Here is a 16421-nt window from a genome sequence, read left to right as displayed (position 1 = left end):
CATGAGTTTGAAGCCAGACTGGGTTACATGAGACACTGTCTTACTCCACCCCTCCAAAAACAATCCAAAGTGGCATAGAGTCCTCTGGATTGCCAGAGCATCCAGGACACAAATGGGAGTATTAAAAGGTGGGTGACTCTAAACCCAGGATGTTCTGGAATACCCACAGACCCCAAACTCAGGATTTTTTTTTTTTTTACATGCCAGGACACTATGTTCTGGGGAATATGTGAATGGTAGGAATTCTAAAGAGTATGTGGGAACTAGAATGGCAGAAAATCTAAAATCTGAGGGTGCTTTGTAATGAACAGAGGTCTAGGACACTGAGGCCATTTTTTTTTCCATGCTAGAAAACTTGTATCTCTGGAATGCTCACATTCTAGAAGAAACAGAGCATATTGTCATACTGAAGTGTATTTTCAATACTAGGAATGAAATAGTATACAAAGGAGAGAACAATGAGAAGAATCTTCTGGAATGCTATGGTCCAGAGCTCTAGAGGGTTTCTGAAGCTACTAGGATCCCAAAAATAACATAAATAGGATATAAATATAAGAAATGGGAACTGGAGACTCCAAATTCAGGGGGGGAGGGGAAGGGAAGCCAGTACCATCCCTGCCATCCCCGGAAGTTGCAGTGGTGAGCCAGAGGCTGTTGCCTAGCAACGAGCATTGACGATGCCCTGGATCCTGGGCAGAAGGGAGAAATTTCGGCAGCGCCCCCAGCAAATGCTCCAGCCACAGGGTAGGATATGGGGAGGGGAGAGACAGGTGAGGGACATGGTGATCCAGAGGGCCACGTGAGCAGGGACTTGGGGGTGGCACACAATGACAGAAGCATGGAGCACAGCTAATGGGCAAAGCTGGCACTCCATCATTGCACTGGGTCAGCCCACGAAGAGCCGTGAATGAGTCCTGACTGCCAACATTACTGCTCCTGGGGCCTGGATGCCCCTGGACAGTGGGTGGGCTCTGATGTCTAGGTGTTAGCATGGGATGGAGGCATGTGTTGCTGTAGGTGGCAGTAATGGTGAGAAGGTGGCTGTGTGAGTCAGCCCGTGTGGCTCATTGCAGGGAGGGGTGAGGTGTGTGTCCTGTGTACCTTCCATTGGAAGGAATGGGAATAGAGGATGGCATGAATCTGGAACATTCCCTGTTCTCAGTCTGAGGAGGCTGGTGCAGCAGGGCCTGAGGCCTGATTACCTTCTGTGGCTGGAACCCCAATTTGCCTGGGGGGGCAGGGCTAATGCTTTATTTAGTCCACAAGCTGGCTGGTGTATGGTAGGCACACACCTGCAATCCTCAAACATGGGAGGTCAGTTAAGGGGGAGCAGAAGCCCAAGGCAAATTCCAAGCAAATTGGAGGAGAAAAACAGTGGAACCTTTGAGATGAGGCTTCAAACCCAGAAGTGGAGCAACCCAGGAAGAGTGGGGTTTGGGATTCCAAGGGAAACCATACCCCCTTTCTCTCTGCCTGAAGCTCAAGCAAAAGAGGCAACTTGGGGGGCAGACTGAAGCTCTAGGGGTTCATGAGGCTAAGAGTGGGAACTTGAGGTTGGCTTGTTTGGTAACAGGCTCTTGCTATGCGGCTCTAGATGGCTTGAATTCGCTATTACACCAGACTGGCCTGGGGCTTCTCCAAGTGCCGGCATTCAGAGCTTACACTACCATGCCAGGCTGGAACTCGCGTTCCTAGGGAAGAGAAGCTGGGCTTGAGATCCACTGAGTTTGGAGGTTGTAAGGGGAGCCTGGAGCCTGGAACCCACTAAAGTGAGTGGGTGGGTTTACTATCTCTGTAGCCTAAACTCCTTCTCACCCGAAAGGAGGGGATTGGAGGTCTCCAAAAACAAAGGTTGTTGTTCTGGGCCGGTGAGGGTGGTTGGGGGAGACTTTAAGGAGTGAGGCAGAGAAGGGGTTCTGCTGTCTCCTAGGGACTAAGGCAGAGAGGGGTGTGGGAGTGGTAGAGCTGGGAATCCTCAGGGAGCTGTCTGGTCAAGGGCGTAGCCTGGATTCACAGAAGGGCAAAACTTGGGAGGGACAAGTCTTTGCAGATGGTGAGGCTGGAACAACGGACAGGGCCTTGGGAAAGGGCCATCTTTCTGGAAGGCTTGATGTGGGTGACGGAGAGGACACCTGGGTTGAATGTGAGATTGGTACTCCAATACTAAATTCTTGTTTCTTCGAGATTTGGGGTGGCCGAGGAGGAAGGAAGGGTTCAGTATGTAGCTCAGGCTGGCCTGGAACTCAGGATCTCCCTGCCTCACCCTGGGGAGTGCCACCACGTCTGGTGCATCAGCAGAGTCTGGTCTCTTGCCTGGTAGGTGGGTACCTGGGGAACTATCAGTTCCGTTAGCCAGACAGCTACATTCTAACAGAATCCCCCAGCGCTGAGCGAGGGATGAGGCCTGCTAGCCTAAGTCCAGCTTAGAAGACCTGGACCGCCCTGCGCATCCATCTCGGTGGCAACCACTTTTGTCCCTTGGGGCCTCCGGCTCAAGAGAGATTCTTCCGCAGTCAGTACCTGATTTCTGAAATCCTCCCACCTCCAGGAGAACTCCCCGCCCGGCACCTGTCCGTGTAGCCCCTCCCCTGTCGCGAACCGATTGGCCTCTCTCAGAGCTCTGGCAGCGCAGGGATCTGATTGGCGGGAAGTTTCACAGCCCCAGGCTTGCACGGTGGAGAAAGTGAGTCGGCCTCCGGCTGGGGCGGGGGAGGGGGCGGGGCTGGGGCCAGGCCGATCCGGACCCACTGGACACGCTGCCCTCCGGGAGCCGGACTCTGCACCCGACAGGATGCGCCGGTCTGGCCTCGGTGGCCACCGCCCCCTCCTCCTGCTGCTGCTGCTCTCAGCCGCCACCTCTGCTAGCGGCCCCAGCCCCAGCCCTACCCCCAGCTCTAGCCAGGCCGTCGAGGACACGGTGGTCCCGGGCCACCAGGCTGGGTAAGCCCACTGCAGACTCTTCCTCCTCGTGCATGCTGCACCCAGTAAGTCTGGTGGTCCCGGAGGAGCAAGACCTTCAGATTTAGGAGACTACAAAGCAAATGTTTTTGGTAGGATGCTACGGCCAAAGCTCTTCGGTCTATTAGGAGTCCCTATTTTGCTGGCGTTAAAATTAGAGAAGTGCTGAGAACGTGAAGGGGATCCCTCCAGGGTGGTGGGATGGTTAAGGCTCCAGCCAATTCTCGAGTTTATTGGGGGAGAGAAACCCAGCCGTTACCTCGGTAAGCCTGCGAGTTGTCTTAGAATGAGATGGGTGGGGCCCTTGAACTAGCCTGGAGCTCCCCAGGTTTCTTGAGTCCTCAAGAAAATAGGATGCTGGAAGGTCGTGGTGAGAGCTTAAAGAAAAATTGCCGTGTTCTGGGTTTTAGGGGCGCTGGATTAATTGGAAAGGACTTCTGGATTCTTCTAATGGATTAGGAAGACGCGAATGGGCCGCTGGCAGGGGGGCTGGGGGGAACCTATGTAGGGGATCCTCGGGTTTTCTGATGCTCTGGTTTGCTGAGATCAGAGCTCATCCGGACTGAATGAATTACGAATGATCTGGTGGCGAGATCTAGGATAGTTTATTAACTTGGTGGTAATAGGCACCTATCTCGTCTGCGGGTGACAGGATCGGAGGAGACGGTCTGCCTAGAACCCCGGCCCTGCGCCTGGCAGCCCCTGCGCCTGGCAGCCCTGCGCTCCGTTACAAAGGCCGCGGCTCCGCTCCCTCAGTCTCTGGGAATGCGTTTAGTAACCCGAGCCGCGTAGAGGGCGGGACTGGGAAGGGGTTAACCTGGAGAAAAGCGGGAGGGATGGCGACCGGATTGGGGGGTCCCGGAGGCTCCCCCGGGGCAGCTTCCTACCCCACTGAGCCCCACTCATCTGGAATGGGTTTGGGCATTGGATTCCCTTTCTCAGCATCTTTCAGGGTTGTTCTCTCAGGGCCTGAACGTGCACCTTCATTCCTCGCCCCCCTTTAACTTGGGGATAATGGACTTGTCGGGGGTGGGGGGGCTGGGTTGCGACATTCTGGCAGTATAGCTGAAGGGTCGACCGCTGAGACCCTGTGGAGCCGAGACATGTCCAGGAAAGACCCTTTCCTCTCAGACCCTGAAGCCCAAGGGCCAGGAGACGCTGCTCCCGGGACGTTCAGCCTGAAAAGGCGGGAACCGGATAGGAGTCGGGCCTCAGGATTCCCAATTCTAGACTTCGGTATCCCCTTCCACCTCAGCACTGAGCTGGACCCGCAGTCTAAGGAGACACCGCGGTGCACAGCCGCCGAGGTCTGTGTATGTGGCGCCACCTATCGGCCAGGCTCAGGATGGCCGCTGAGTCCCGACTCGCGACGAATCAGTGGGCGGAGTTCTAAGTCCCAGACAATCAGGGCTTGGAGATGATGCACTTAGACATTTCCTTTGAATGTTTCTTAAAATCATGTTAAGTCTGGCGTGGTGGCTTACGTGTGTAACCTTAGCATTAGAGGGGATTAAGCAGAAGATTGTCGTGAATTTGAGGACTTCCTGGGCTACACAGTACATTCTAGACCAGCCAGGGCTACCGTGCATGAGCCATCTCAAAATAATGATAATACTGAGTTCGAGGCCAACCAGAGCTACATAATGAGAATCTTTCTCGAGTAATGATGATTGATGATGATGGTGGTAGTGGTGGATTTCATAAGATACAGAGATGTAAAAATTTTTGTGGCCTTTCCTGAAAGTCTAGGCCAGTTTGCCTCCTCTGGTGGCACGGCATGCGGAGAAGAGCCTCAGGTTAAGTAACTTATCTACTTGGAGTTCCCTCAAGCCTTATCTGGGTTTCTTTTCTGTGATCCACCCCTGCCTTCTTGCTTGGGGGCGCGAGGAGCCTGAACGGCTTCCACTTTCCTCTTTACAGCGTTGCTGCCTGCCGCTGCTGCCTCGGCCAGACACCTAGGAGGGGCCGCTGCACTAGAGGTGGGTTCTTCCACGTGGGATACGATAGGTGGGGGATGAGAGGCCTCCTTCCCCAGCCTCAGCCAAAATGATGAAATGATGCATTCAATAGAGGCTCAGCCTCCCTGATTCTCCACTGAGTCCCTGATTGTCTCTGAAGCTTCTTGCAGGGCCCGGAACTGCCCACCTGACAGGTGCACAGGTCTCCAGGGGTGCCTGACCCCAACACCACCAGTGCCCAGCCCCAGCCCCGCGGAGAAGAGACAAGTGTCCCTCAACTGGCAGCCGCTGACGTAAGCATATGATTCTTCCACTCCCGGATCTTCCCTCGGGAACATCTACAGTTGCCCACCACAACACACATACACTGATCTTTCACTTTCAGTAACTGTGTTTCTATGTATTCTTTCCCTTGCCTAGCTTCACCATTGGGTCTTTGCCTCTGGGTCTGCTCCGTCTCTGTGCACAGCCCCCCCCCCCCCCCCCCGCTTCTTTCCATCCACCTCATCTCTCTGTTCCTGTGATGTCCCTTCCGTTTCTAAGTCTCAATTCTCCTCCTTTCTCTCCATTCCTCTTTTTTATTTTTTCCTCTCCTACAGTCCTTTCTCTGAAAGTATTTCTCTAAAGAACATCCAAGACTTGCTCCCCATAAAAGGGCTGGGGACAGTGTTGGGCAGAGCCACCCCTAGAAATGCTTCTGGCTTAGGAGGGCCCTTTCCTTGAGGTGAGGGGACCAGTTTAATAGTGGTGACAGCCTCTTCCGTCCCGTTCCACCCAGTTTGCAGGAGGCCCGAGCTCTGCTGAGGCAAAGGCGGCCCCGAGGGCCGTGGACCCGGGCATTGCTGAAAAGGAGGCCCCCACATCGCGCCCCTGCCGGCCAGTCCCGGGGTAAGAACATCCGCCCTTCCTCCGCGAAGCGGGTGGAGGGGGGTGGTTCCGGGCCAGATAAAGCCGTCTGGTTCCCACGGTGCTGCCGCCGCCAACCAGTCCCCCTTTGTAGCTCAGCCCACCCCACTCCCCAGGACGCGGCCACCTCTAGGGACCCCTGCGTCCGGCAGTACGAGGTGAGCCAGGGACAGAACTAGACGCAGGCCAAAGGCGCTGACCCATAGGGGTGGGGCCGGGAAGCCAGGCGTCCGGGCTCCTGCGGCTGAAGAGGGGGGCAAGTCGCCCAGCAGAAAGCGAGGCTGAACCAGCCCAGACAACAAAAGCGATTGTGCGGGTTGGCGCCTGCCCGGGCACAGAATGCCCAAGATTGCGGGACGGCTGGGGGCGAGAGGCCTTTCCCCTCTTACATGCCAGGCCCTCCCTTGGCCCTTTTCTTACTACAGCCCAGACTAGAACACTCCATAGACTCAACCACCCTCAGAAGCCCCCTCCTGCTGTGTGGCCTTCAGCCCAGATGCATCCCCTCCTTCCTAAAGTTTTCCAGATGTGAGCCCCAGACCAGATGTGAGGACCCCCACCCACAGTCTGAACCCATCCCTTGCCTTTATCCATTGCGACCTCTTCCACCAGGTGTAGAGTCTTGGCCTGATGTAACATCTTCAGGCGTAACCCTCATAGCCTCCTCTCCAGAGTCCAGCTCTTCTAATTCCTTTATGTGCCCTGTGCACCAACCCTTCTCATCACCCACAGATGTGCCATGTCGCTGCCCGCATGGCCATCCTTGTCCTCTATCTAGATGAAATCCCTTTTCCCTGTGCCTAGTCAAAGGACCAGCCTTTAGTTGGCTCCCCAAACGCGGCCCCCATTGCTTTAATGGATTTCCTCTGTATGGATTCAACTCTATATGAGGGCAAACCCTCCCGCCCCCACCTGTTCCCTTCCTTGCTACTCCCCTGCGGGCCCCATCCACTTGTTGGAGCGCGGGTGGGAGCAGAGGGGGCGCCCTCCCCTTCCCCCTGCGAATCTAGCGCCCAGCCTTCGCGCCTCTGGCTAAGCGCCCAGCCCCACGCGCCCCCGCGCGGCCGCCCGGGAGGGAGCGGGGGGGGGGACTGAGCGGGGGCGCGGCCGCCCTCCCCCGCGGGCGGGCGGGCGGGCGGGCGAGCGGGCGGGTGCGGCCGGGCCCCTCGGGCGGGCTGGGGCGGCGGCGCGGTGGAGCGCGGCGCTGCAGCCATGGCGGGCGGCGCGCGGCTGCTCTGGGTGTCGCTATTGGTGCTGCTGGCGCAGCTGGGGCCGCAGCCCGCGCTGGGCCGACCCCGAGAGCGTCTCCGCGTGCGCTTCACCCCCGCCGTGTGCGGCCTGCGGTGCATCCATGGGCCCGCCGGCTCCCGCTGTACCCCGACCTGCGCGCCCCGCAACACCACCAGCGTGGACAGCGGCGCGCCCGGCGGGGCGGCCCCGGGGGGACCCGGCTTCCGCGCCTGTGAGTGCCGGGTGGTGCTCCCGAGGGAGGAGTGCCCAGAGGGAGGACCCCCGGAGACAATGCCCTTGGGATCAGGAGATCAGATTCCTTGCACAGACGTGCTGGGGAGTGCGTGAGGGTATTTGAGGATGGGGCCTCTGAATTCCTGGTTTGGGGAGTGGGTCCCTGGGGCTCTGATTTCAGGAGCAATGAGTGTTTTCGAGGACCCGTGGTGTCCCCCATGAACGGACTGAGAATGGCTTTCATCCCTTTCAGTCAAGGCGGGGATCTCAGAATTGAGAGACCTGGGAACTTTTGGGAAGGGGTCCAAATTCAGAGATTATGCGTAGTAAGTTAGCAGGGACTGTTTCAGGGTCGCATGGGGGACCCTGCTTGTCTCAAGTTTCTGTGTCTGTCTTTGGGAGGGGGAGAATAGTCCAGCATGGGATTGTCTGTGATGAACAGCTAAGAGACAGGGGGCCCAGAAAAGACAGAGTGTCTTTCCGGCAAGACCTGAGTTACTGCGGTTCCACGTGCGACAGATATCCAGATAGGAGGCCTGGGGAAAGGGCGCCCCCTGGGGGAGAAGGGACGAGCTTGCGCTTCAGCCACCTCTAGACAAGGGGAGCACTCTGGGGTTCAGGTGAGGTCGGGAGGGCGCGCCACCTGCTATCCCAGAGTGTGGGGGTGGAACGGTTCTCTGGGGGTCGGGTTTTACTTGCCTCCCACTCCTCACGCCCTCTGGAATGGGGAGCGGGGCCCCTGGCGCCGAGAACTCGCCCAGGCTGGCCCCCCGCCAGCCCAACCCGGCCGGCGTGAGCTCATCTCCCGCCTGAGCCCCCGCCTGCTACCACTCCCTCTCTCCGCCCCTTCCTCCCTCCTTCCTTCACTCCTCCCGGCCCAGCCCCAACTCGCCCGTGCCAGGCGCCGTGCCCAGGCGGGTGCCAAGCCCCTGGAGGCACAAGGAGGGACATGTGAAGGCGGGCTGACCTCGTCAAGACCCTGATGTCCTTAGCTCCCTGTTCTTCCAACAGTGTAGGACATGAAGGTTAACTTTGCCCATGTAGTAGTAAGCCCCTGGTATGGGCACCCTGAGCTGGGGTGTCTGCATTCAAAGCCAAGAGTAGGCAGTGGAATGACTTAAGACACTAAGAAATGCCCCTAACCTTGGTGGCTTCTACCTATCAGAGACACTGCCATTTTTGCAATCTTGCTTCTCAGTTGAGCCCTTCTTGAACTGTCATTTAAAGAGCCTCGTTAAGGTACCTGGAGTCCAGGGTTAACGCTCCTAACGGGAGATCCGGGTTTCTGATCACCCGATCCTGAGGTCCCTCTTCACCCCGGGTCAAACACTCCAGGGCTGCCTCCGAGAACTGCCGTGGCCGTCTTTGGAGGTACTCCTCCAAGCTGCCGCCCCTCCCTGGAGAACTCTAGTATTGTCACCCAACGGCTTCCCACTTCCCCAGAAACCCTCAAGCCCAAGCCTTAAGTGGAGATAACTCTCCCCCTCCAGCCCTCCCCTCAAGTCTCTCCCCACATAGTCTCTTATTTTCTTCTATTTCTAATGTAGATTCCTCTCTTCAAGTTCTGTCCTATCCTCTCCCTAGGAACTTGGGACTCCCATCCTCAGAGAATCCCAGAATTGGTCTCAATGGATCCTCCCAAGAATACTCCAGAGACTGTTATCTGTCTGTTATCACAGACAGCCACTAATCAAAACTCTGGGCAACCAGCCCCTTAGCTAGGAAGGGGTAGGACTTTCCACAGAATCCTAAGGTTCCAGCAACTTGAGACTCTTAATATGTTGGAAACTTCCAGTCTCCCTTTCTCCTTATCCTCAGCACCCTCACATGGGCCACACCCCCGCCTCCAGAAAGTCCTGTTTTCTAGGCAACTCTCCGAAAGGACTTGAAAGACTCTTAGTTGAGAGCCTAGATTTACTCTGAGCTAGCCTCTCCCTGCCTCCTAGAAAACTTGGGTCGTTTTTTAACCCCAGAGTACTGCCTCCACGCTCATAGCTTCCGAGGACGCCTGTGCCCTGACTGGTCTAAATTGAGGTTTCCCGCCCCCACCCCCATCCCGTGCTTTCTTTTGTACAATTGGGGCTCAGAAAATCCCACACACACACCTCCCCGGACAGCCCGGACTGTCTGCTCCCTCCTTCCCCTGAGCGCAGCTGTCTCCAGCTGTTTTCGGCAGCCCCAGGGGAGGAAGGGAGGCGGGTGCCCTCGAAAGACACGTCCGGCCTCCTTTGGCTCAGCAGTCCGGGGCTCCCCAAGGGTCCGGAATGTGGAGACGACGCCCTGCCCCCGCTGCACCCCTTTCTTTGTTTACCCGCCGCACAGCTGGCAGTGCCCCGCCCCAGAGGTGGCCTGGGGCCCAGAGAGGGCGCGCAGAGGGGAGTAGAGGCGCGTCCCCGCTAGTTGCCCCGCCCGGTGCTACCGAAGGCAGGGAGGGAAGGCAGAAACTGCAGGACTAAGTCTCCTAGCTGGCCCTGGAGTAGGAGGGGCGTGAGTCAGGGCAAATCAGAGGTAGGAAAGTGAGTGGGCGGGACTAAAGCTACCAGGTGTCGTGGTCAGGCGGAGTTTACAATCTCAGGTAGAAGGCCATGTGGGCGGGACTAGAAAGGAGTGCCTGGCCAAAGGGAAAAGCTGGGACTTCTTGGGTTCCGGCTAAGGAGGCAGAAAGTGGATGTGTTGGGTTGGGCAAAGAGAGCTAAGGTGGGCGGAGTTAATCCAGTGGGCGGGAGTAGCACTGTCGGGGCGGGGCTAGAACGCCCGAACTCCGCCAAGAAAATGGGAAAGAGAATGCAGAGAGAGGGGGCGGAGTGAGCCCACTTAGTAGGCGACACTATGTAATAGCTTCGCAACTTGACCCAACCGATGTAGTCGTATAGTCAGATTTGGCCAATGGCCACAAAACTGCTAAAAGAAAAGCCTGGTGTGGTGGCGGCATCCTGCTGTTATCCCAAAAGTTCGGAGGATCAGGAGTTCAAGCATGGCTATATAGTGGGTTTTTGAGGCTAGCCTGGGCTACATTAGCCCCTACCTCAAAACATAAAAGCAAATAAACAAAAAAGACACCTAAGGTAGAGAGATGTAGAATGAATGTAACTTGAGGACCTCGAGTTACAGCGCTGGGGACTGAGTTAGCTTGGGTTCCCGACGCAGGGCTGTCTGTCAGGCACATCACTGATTTTTTTGTGTCCTTGCTTTCTCCTTAGACCTATGTCCCTTGATCTGTCACAACGGTGGTGTGTGTGTGAAGCCTGACCGTTGCCTCTGTCCCCCGGATTTCGCTGGCAAATTCTGTCAATTGCATTCCTCGGGGGCCCGGCCCCCGGCCCCAGCCATGCCGGGCCTTACGCGCTCCGTGTACACCATGCCACTAGCCAATCACCGCGATGACGAACATGGTGAGGAGAATTTAGCCAAAGGGCCTCTGATCCCACTTTCACTTCAGGAACTTGACCATTCTCTGGCCAAGTTTGTTGCCTTCTCTGCTACCCTCCCAAGCCCGGTTTGGTAGCTTCCACCTGTAATCGCACCTCTCGGGGTGGAGAGGCAGGAGGATCACTGAAAATTGCAGGCCTGATTACATTACAGCACCCTCCCCCACAAGAAACCCACCCAAATATCAAGTACCCGTCCTCAGCTCACCTCACCAATCTAGCCCCAGCAAGGCAGAACTCGTGTAGACTTACCCCTTTGTCCATCTTGCCTCTGCTCAGGTGTGGCATCGATGGTGAGCGTGCACGTGGAGCACCCTCAGGAGGCCTCGGTGGTGGTGCACCAGGTGGAACGTGTGTCGGGCCCCTGGGAAGAGGCGAACCCTGAAGCCCTAGCCAGGGCTGAAGCGGCAGCACGGGCCGAGGCGGCGGCGCCCTACACAGTGCTGGCACAGAGCGCGCCACGCGAGGACGGCTACTCAGACGCCTCTGGCTTCGGTTACTGTTTCAGGGAATTGCGCGGAAGCGAAGTGAGACCAGGCCCGCGGGCTGGGGGACCCCCCTAAAGCATACCACCGCGCGGGGGCGCGCTCACGCATCACTTCTCCAACAGTGTGCGTCGCCGCTGCCCGGGCTCCGGACTCAGGAAGTATGCTGCCGAGGGGAGGGCTTGGCCTGGGGTGTTCATGATTGTCAGCCGTGCTCGGAACACCTGGGTAAGCCCCAGGTCGTCCCCAAACCTCGCCTCTTCTCCTCCGGGCACAGATAAACCTCAGTCACAAATCCTAGCTATACCTACCTTGTTATGGGGGTCGTGTCTAGTCTAGATTTTTTTCAATACCGTTGAGTCCATTTACCCCATTTTTCTGATTTTGGTCACACTTTTCAATCGGCTTCTGTGCCTTGGTCTCATCCATGCATTTCTAGATCCTCCGAAGTTACTAAGCTGCCAAAGGGAGGCTGATTTGGTACTAAAACCACACCTCACTCCTTTTAGCCCTTCCCACTTAATCTTTCTTCAAAACTGCTTGGTTGTCTCCTGCCAACCTCTCCCTGCCCCGACCCCTCCTTTCTCCACAGGGAACTCCAACCCAGTGAATGGCCCAAATGGACCATGTCCAACCGGCTTCGAGAGGGTTAATGGGTCCTGCGTAGGTAAGGCACGGCAGGGGAGGGGGGCGGGGCTGCTGGGGATGTAGTCCCTTACTTGCCAAAAACTTGCTCAATTCTTGCAGATGTGGATGAGTGTGCCACAGGTGGGCGTTGCCAACACGGGGAGTGTGCCAACACTCGTGGCGGGTACACGTGTGTGTGTCCGGACGGTTTCCTGCTGGACTCTTCCCGAAGCAGCTGTATCTGTGAGCCACCAGGAGGGGCGTTCTGCAGCTGGATCCCAAACCGTGGCTGACCCTAGATCGTATCCCAGAGTATTCATGGACCCTTAATCCCATCAGATACCCAAACCCTTCTAGACTTTCAGGTCCCCCTCAGATTTATCCTGGACCTTCAGACAGATCTCTGAGATGATTTCAGAACACCTCCCCCCTCCAGCCCTCAAACCTTTTACATCCAAGCCCCTCAGACTCCCTAAATCTTGAGTTCCTTTAATATCTCCAAATTCTCTCAACCCCTTGGCCTCCAGACAGCTTTCAGATTCTGATTTTAGCTTCTCGTTTATGCCCTACTTCAAGCTCTGGGCACTCAGCTGTCTTTCAGATCCCTCCCCCAGGCTTCCCTGGATGTCCTTGCACCCACCCACTAAATCTTCCCTGGGACCATTTCCCTATTCCCCCTCCCAGAACCGCTGAACTCCTCACCCGCCCTGAAGAATTTCCTCCCATCCCCCAGCCCAACACGTGATCTCGGAGGCAAAGGGGCCCTGCTACCGAGTGCTCCACGATGGCGGATGCTCGCTGCCCATTCTCCGAAATATCACCAAACAAATCTGCTGCTGTAGCCGTGTGGGCAAGGCTTGGGGCCGCGGCTGCCAGCTCTGCCCACCCTATGGTTCAGGTGAGCTAGTCTTTTCGACCCATCCCTTCCTAACAGACACACACAGACTCTGTATAGACCCTGCCTCAGTCTCTAAGGTTCAGTGCCTGCAAACCTGGTGGTGCCTTGGTCACACTGGCAACCGCTGACCACTTCATAGTCCTGGACTCAGCCCTGGGCTTCACCTCTCTCCTTAGTCACACCCACTCCTGGGTCGCACGACCTTAAAGTTAGGCTGACCAGAACTCTCCACCACCATCCCAAATGAGGAAAACGCTCATGGCTCTACCATTGGCTTCCAGAACATTTTGTTTTTTAGCCGTACACTACTCCATCCAGCATGTAAGCCAGACTCTTGACACTGTCTCAGGTCAAGCTTTGTTCCCAGCCAAGGCCTGTTCACGACTCACAAGATCTCATCTGTCTCCTCTCCCGACCTTCCCTTGTCTTGTTCTCAGAGGGTTTTCGGGAGATCTGCCCAGCTGGCCCTGGTTACCACTATTCAGCCTCTGACCTCCGCTACAACACCAGACCCCTGAGCCAGGATCCACTTCGAGTGGACTTCACTCAACCACGTGCCCCACCAGCCACTGCTCGGCCACCCGCAGGTGAGCTGAATCCTAGATGGAAGGGATGTCATTTTTCAGGTGCTGCAGGAGGTGCATAGGACACAGAGCAGAGGAACAAGCAAGAACACCTAAATTTAGATCTTCATACTTTCTTTACCAGGCTTTCTGCCCACTCGGCCTCGGCCTGAACCCAGGCCACGGCCTGAACCCCAGCCACGGCCTGAACCCCAGCCACGGCCTGAATCTCGGCCTCGGCCTGAACCCCAGCCACGGCCTGAATCTCGGCCACGGCCTGAACCCCAGCCTCGGCCTGAACCCCAGCCTCGGCCTGAACCCCGACCTGGTCCTGAATTTCCCCTGCCCAGCACCCCTGCTTGGACTGGTCCAGAGAGTCCTGAATCAGGTGCTGTAGGAATCTGAGGGTGGTAGCCAAAATACTGTGACTTCTGTGTGGCAAGGCTTCATGGTGAAGGTGTTGGGAAAGACGAAAGATGTGAGGAAGGATGAGGAGAGGGAAGAATTTGAAGGTTTGGGTAATGGCTCCCTCAGGTACCAGAGCCAGTTAAATTCTGAGGCCATTTCTTATCCCATAAAATGGGCATCATAAGAGGTTTCAAGAAAATGCCTCTGAAGTACGGGATATGTGAATGTCATTGTGGGTGGGTTCAGGCAGATCTGATGAGACTCTCGCAGAGTAAATGACAATATGATCCTCCAAGATTACACTTGAGGGGACACTCATCAGGTACTTTAAAGGAACTAAGGGCACTGTTCTGGCATGGAAAGGACAAGAAGTTCAGTTATGGGAACCTGGCTGACTGGCTCCCGCAGGTCCTTCCTCCAGGGTGTGCCAGCGCAATCCCCAGGTCTGTGGTCCTGGACGCTGCGTTCCCCGGCCCAGTGGCTACACCTGTGCGTGTGACCCAGGTTTCCGGCTCAGCCCCCAGGGCACTCGCTGCGTAGGTAAGCTAGGCAGAGGGGGTTCAGTGAAGCCGGGCCTGGGGTGGAGAGTCCTCTGCCTGGCCACCACGTAACCAGCCTGCTTCGTGCCCTCAGACGTAGATGAATGTCGCCGCGTGCCTATGCCCTGTGCTCCTGGGCGCTGCGAGAACACACCAGGCAGCTTTCGCTGCGTTTGCGGCACTGGCTTCCGTGCGAGCCCGCGGGCTACAGAGTGCCTGGGTGAGAATCGCGCCCGGCTGGGCCCCAGGCTCCACCCCTTCTTGGGTCTTGGCTCTGCTCTCACTGCAGAACAGCTCACGGCTGCTCCTTCGCCTCCCCACGCCGGTCCAGCTCTATTACAGCACCCTGTCCTGGCCTGGCCACCGGTCCAAGATCAGCTCGGCCCCATCCCTGCTCCGCATCTAACCTGGCCCTTCCTTTGCCTGTGGCCCAGCTTTTGTCCAAATCTTGTCCAAGCTCTGTTCTCACTAGCTCCGCCCTCCGTATCCTGGACTAGCTCCCACCTCCAGGCCCCGTCTGAGTTCTACAATTTCTGCAGTTAATCTGACTACGGATCCCGATTCCACCCCCAGCTCTCACCCCAAACTGCCCGTTCGTTCTCTGCCCCTGTCCCTGCCTTCCTTTTCTTCCTTTGGGCCACAAAGATTTCTTTCCCGCTCTTGTCCTTTCCCAGGTCCCGTCCTCTCCCGTCCTCCCACTATCTTGCTTTCACCAGTGGTCCTGACCAGGCCTCGTACTAACCTCGAGGATCGATCTCCGCCTTCGCTTTAAAGCCTACCCACTCTGGCTCCGCCTACCTTCTTAGCTCCGCCCCTCCCTTGTCGGTCCTGCCCCCTGCTGCTCCTCCCTCGGCCTCACATCTCTCAGGACTCAGGGACTGTGTGTGGCTGCCCCATACTAGTCTCTGGGTTCTGCCCACAGATGTGGACGAGTGCCAGCGCGTGCCGCCGCCGTGTGACCGCGGGCGCTGCGAGAACAAGCCAGGCAGTTTCCTATGTGTGTGTCCCGCCGGATACCAGGCAGCACCGCACGGAGCCAGCTGCCAGGGTGAGGGTCTGGGAGGGGACAGAAAGAAAGAGGGTGTAAGGTGAGGGGTGCATATGTAGCGATGAGGTTGGAGAAATTGAGCAAGGGGGCAAAGAGTGGCTTCCTGACGGGGGACGCAGACCAGGGTTGGAGAACCAAATGTAGTGACCTGGATCGGAGAGAAAGGCCAAGTGATGGAAAACAGAAGGGCTGGATTATGGAGGGTGGAGAAGGGATAGAGATGTAATTGGGAAAGGTGGCTGAGTTATGGAAGACAAATGTAGCTCAATTAATGGGGACCAGCGAGTCAGAGTTCCAGGAACCCACCACACAACTCTGTTAGGATTGGTGGAGGATGAAGACAGGAAGGAGGAATAGGGGAGAGTGGAAAGACAAGATGAGAGAGCTCAGACAGAGTGTAGCATGGTGTGTGTGGGGGGGGGGGGGGTCGGGGGGACATGAATCACGCTGGAGACCCCGGGGTTTGCTTGCTCCATGCAGATGTGGACGAATGCACCCAGAGCCCAGGCCTCTGCGGCCGCGGGGCCTGCGAAAACCTGCCCGGCTCTTTCCGCTGTGTTTGCCCGGCTGGCTTCCGGGGCTCGACGTGTGAAGAAGATGTGGACGAGTGTGCCCAGCAGCCTCCACCCTGTGGGCCAGGCCGCTGCGACAACACTGCGGGCTCATTCCACTGTGCCTGCCCAGCTGGCTTCCGCTCCCGAGGACCAGGGGCCCCCTGCCAAGGTAAGGATGCTGAGCCCAGGCCTGCAGCACCCCGGCATGGCTTGCTGTGGGGGTGGAGAGAGACATTACTTGGGAGTAGAGAGGCCTTAGGATGGGCTCTGAGATAGAGGTCAGGTGAGGGTAGCACTGAGAAAGCTTCGCAGATCTGGCTGAATTCTATCTTCTTTCCCTTCTTCCCGCTGAGAGAGCTCCTGCTCTTCCTCATGTAGTGGCCTTGAACTCATGACCCCCCCCCCTCTGCCTCCTGAGTGCTGATATTAAGGTTGTCCACCTATAATTAATGCCTGACCCTCTTCCCGTTTAAATGTCTAAAAACCACATTTCTTTATTTGTTTGTTTGTTTGTTTTATGCAGGGGGAGGGTGTGAGAGGGTGGGTGGGCCTGTGACGCTGTGGGAGTGTGGAGATCAGGGGACA

General features: G+C 56.8%; 1 protein-coding gene across 1 annotated transcript in view; it reads left to right on the top strand.

Moving 5' to 3' along the window:
- Positions 1–2776: 2776 nt before the first annotated feature.
- Positions 2777–16421, top strand: part of Ltbp4 (latent transforming growth factor beta binding protein 4) — a 34350-nt gene continuing 20705 nt past the window's right edge. Inside the window, 16 exon segments of the mRNA XM_052762725.1 lie at positions 2777–2940; positions 4879–4937; positions 5077–5209; positions 5695–5804; positions 10487–10678; positions 10994–11241; positions 11325–11427; positions 11792–11866; positions 11947–12069; positions 12560–12724; positions 13162–13311; positions 13433–13675; positions 14104–14235; positions 14329–14454; positions 15157–15282; positions 15763–16005. Of these exon segments, the coding sequence (XP_052618685.1) occupies positions 2792–2940; positions 4879–4937; positions 5077–5209; positions 5695–5804; positions 10487–10678; positions 10994–11241; positions 11325–11427; positions 11792–11866; positions 11947–12069; positions 12560–12724; positions 13162–13311; positions 13433–13675; positions 14104–14235; positions 14329–14454; positions 15157–15282; positions 15763–16005 (2377 nt within the window). The 5' untranslated portion in view covers positions 2777–2791.

The sequence above is a fragment of the Peromyscus californicus genome, unplaced genomic scaffold, assembly GCF_007827085.1.
Source record: "Peromyscus californicus insignis strain IS unplaced genomic scaffold, ASM782708v3 Scaffold_4__1_contigs__length_199733344, whole genome shotgun sequence".
In the NCBI taxonomy this organism is placed as follows: domain Eukaryota; kingdom Metazoa; phylum Chordata; class Mammalia; order Rodentia; family Cricetidae; genus Peromyscus; species Peromyscus californicus.
Note: the sequence above shows the minus strand (reverse complement) of the source record. Positions and strands in the feature narration are given on the sequence as shown.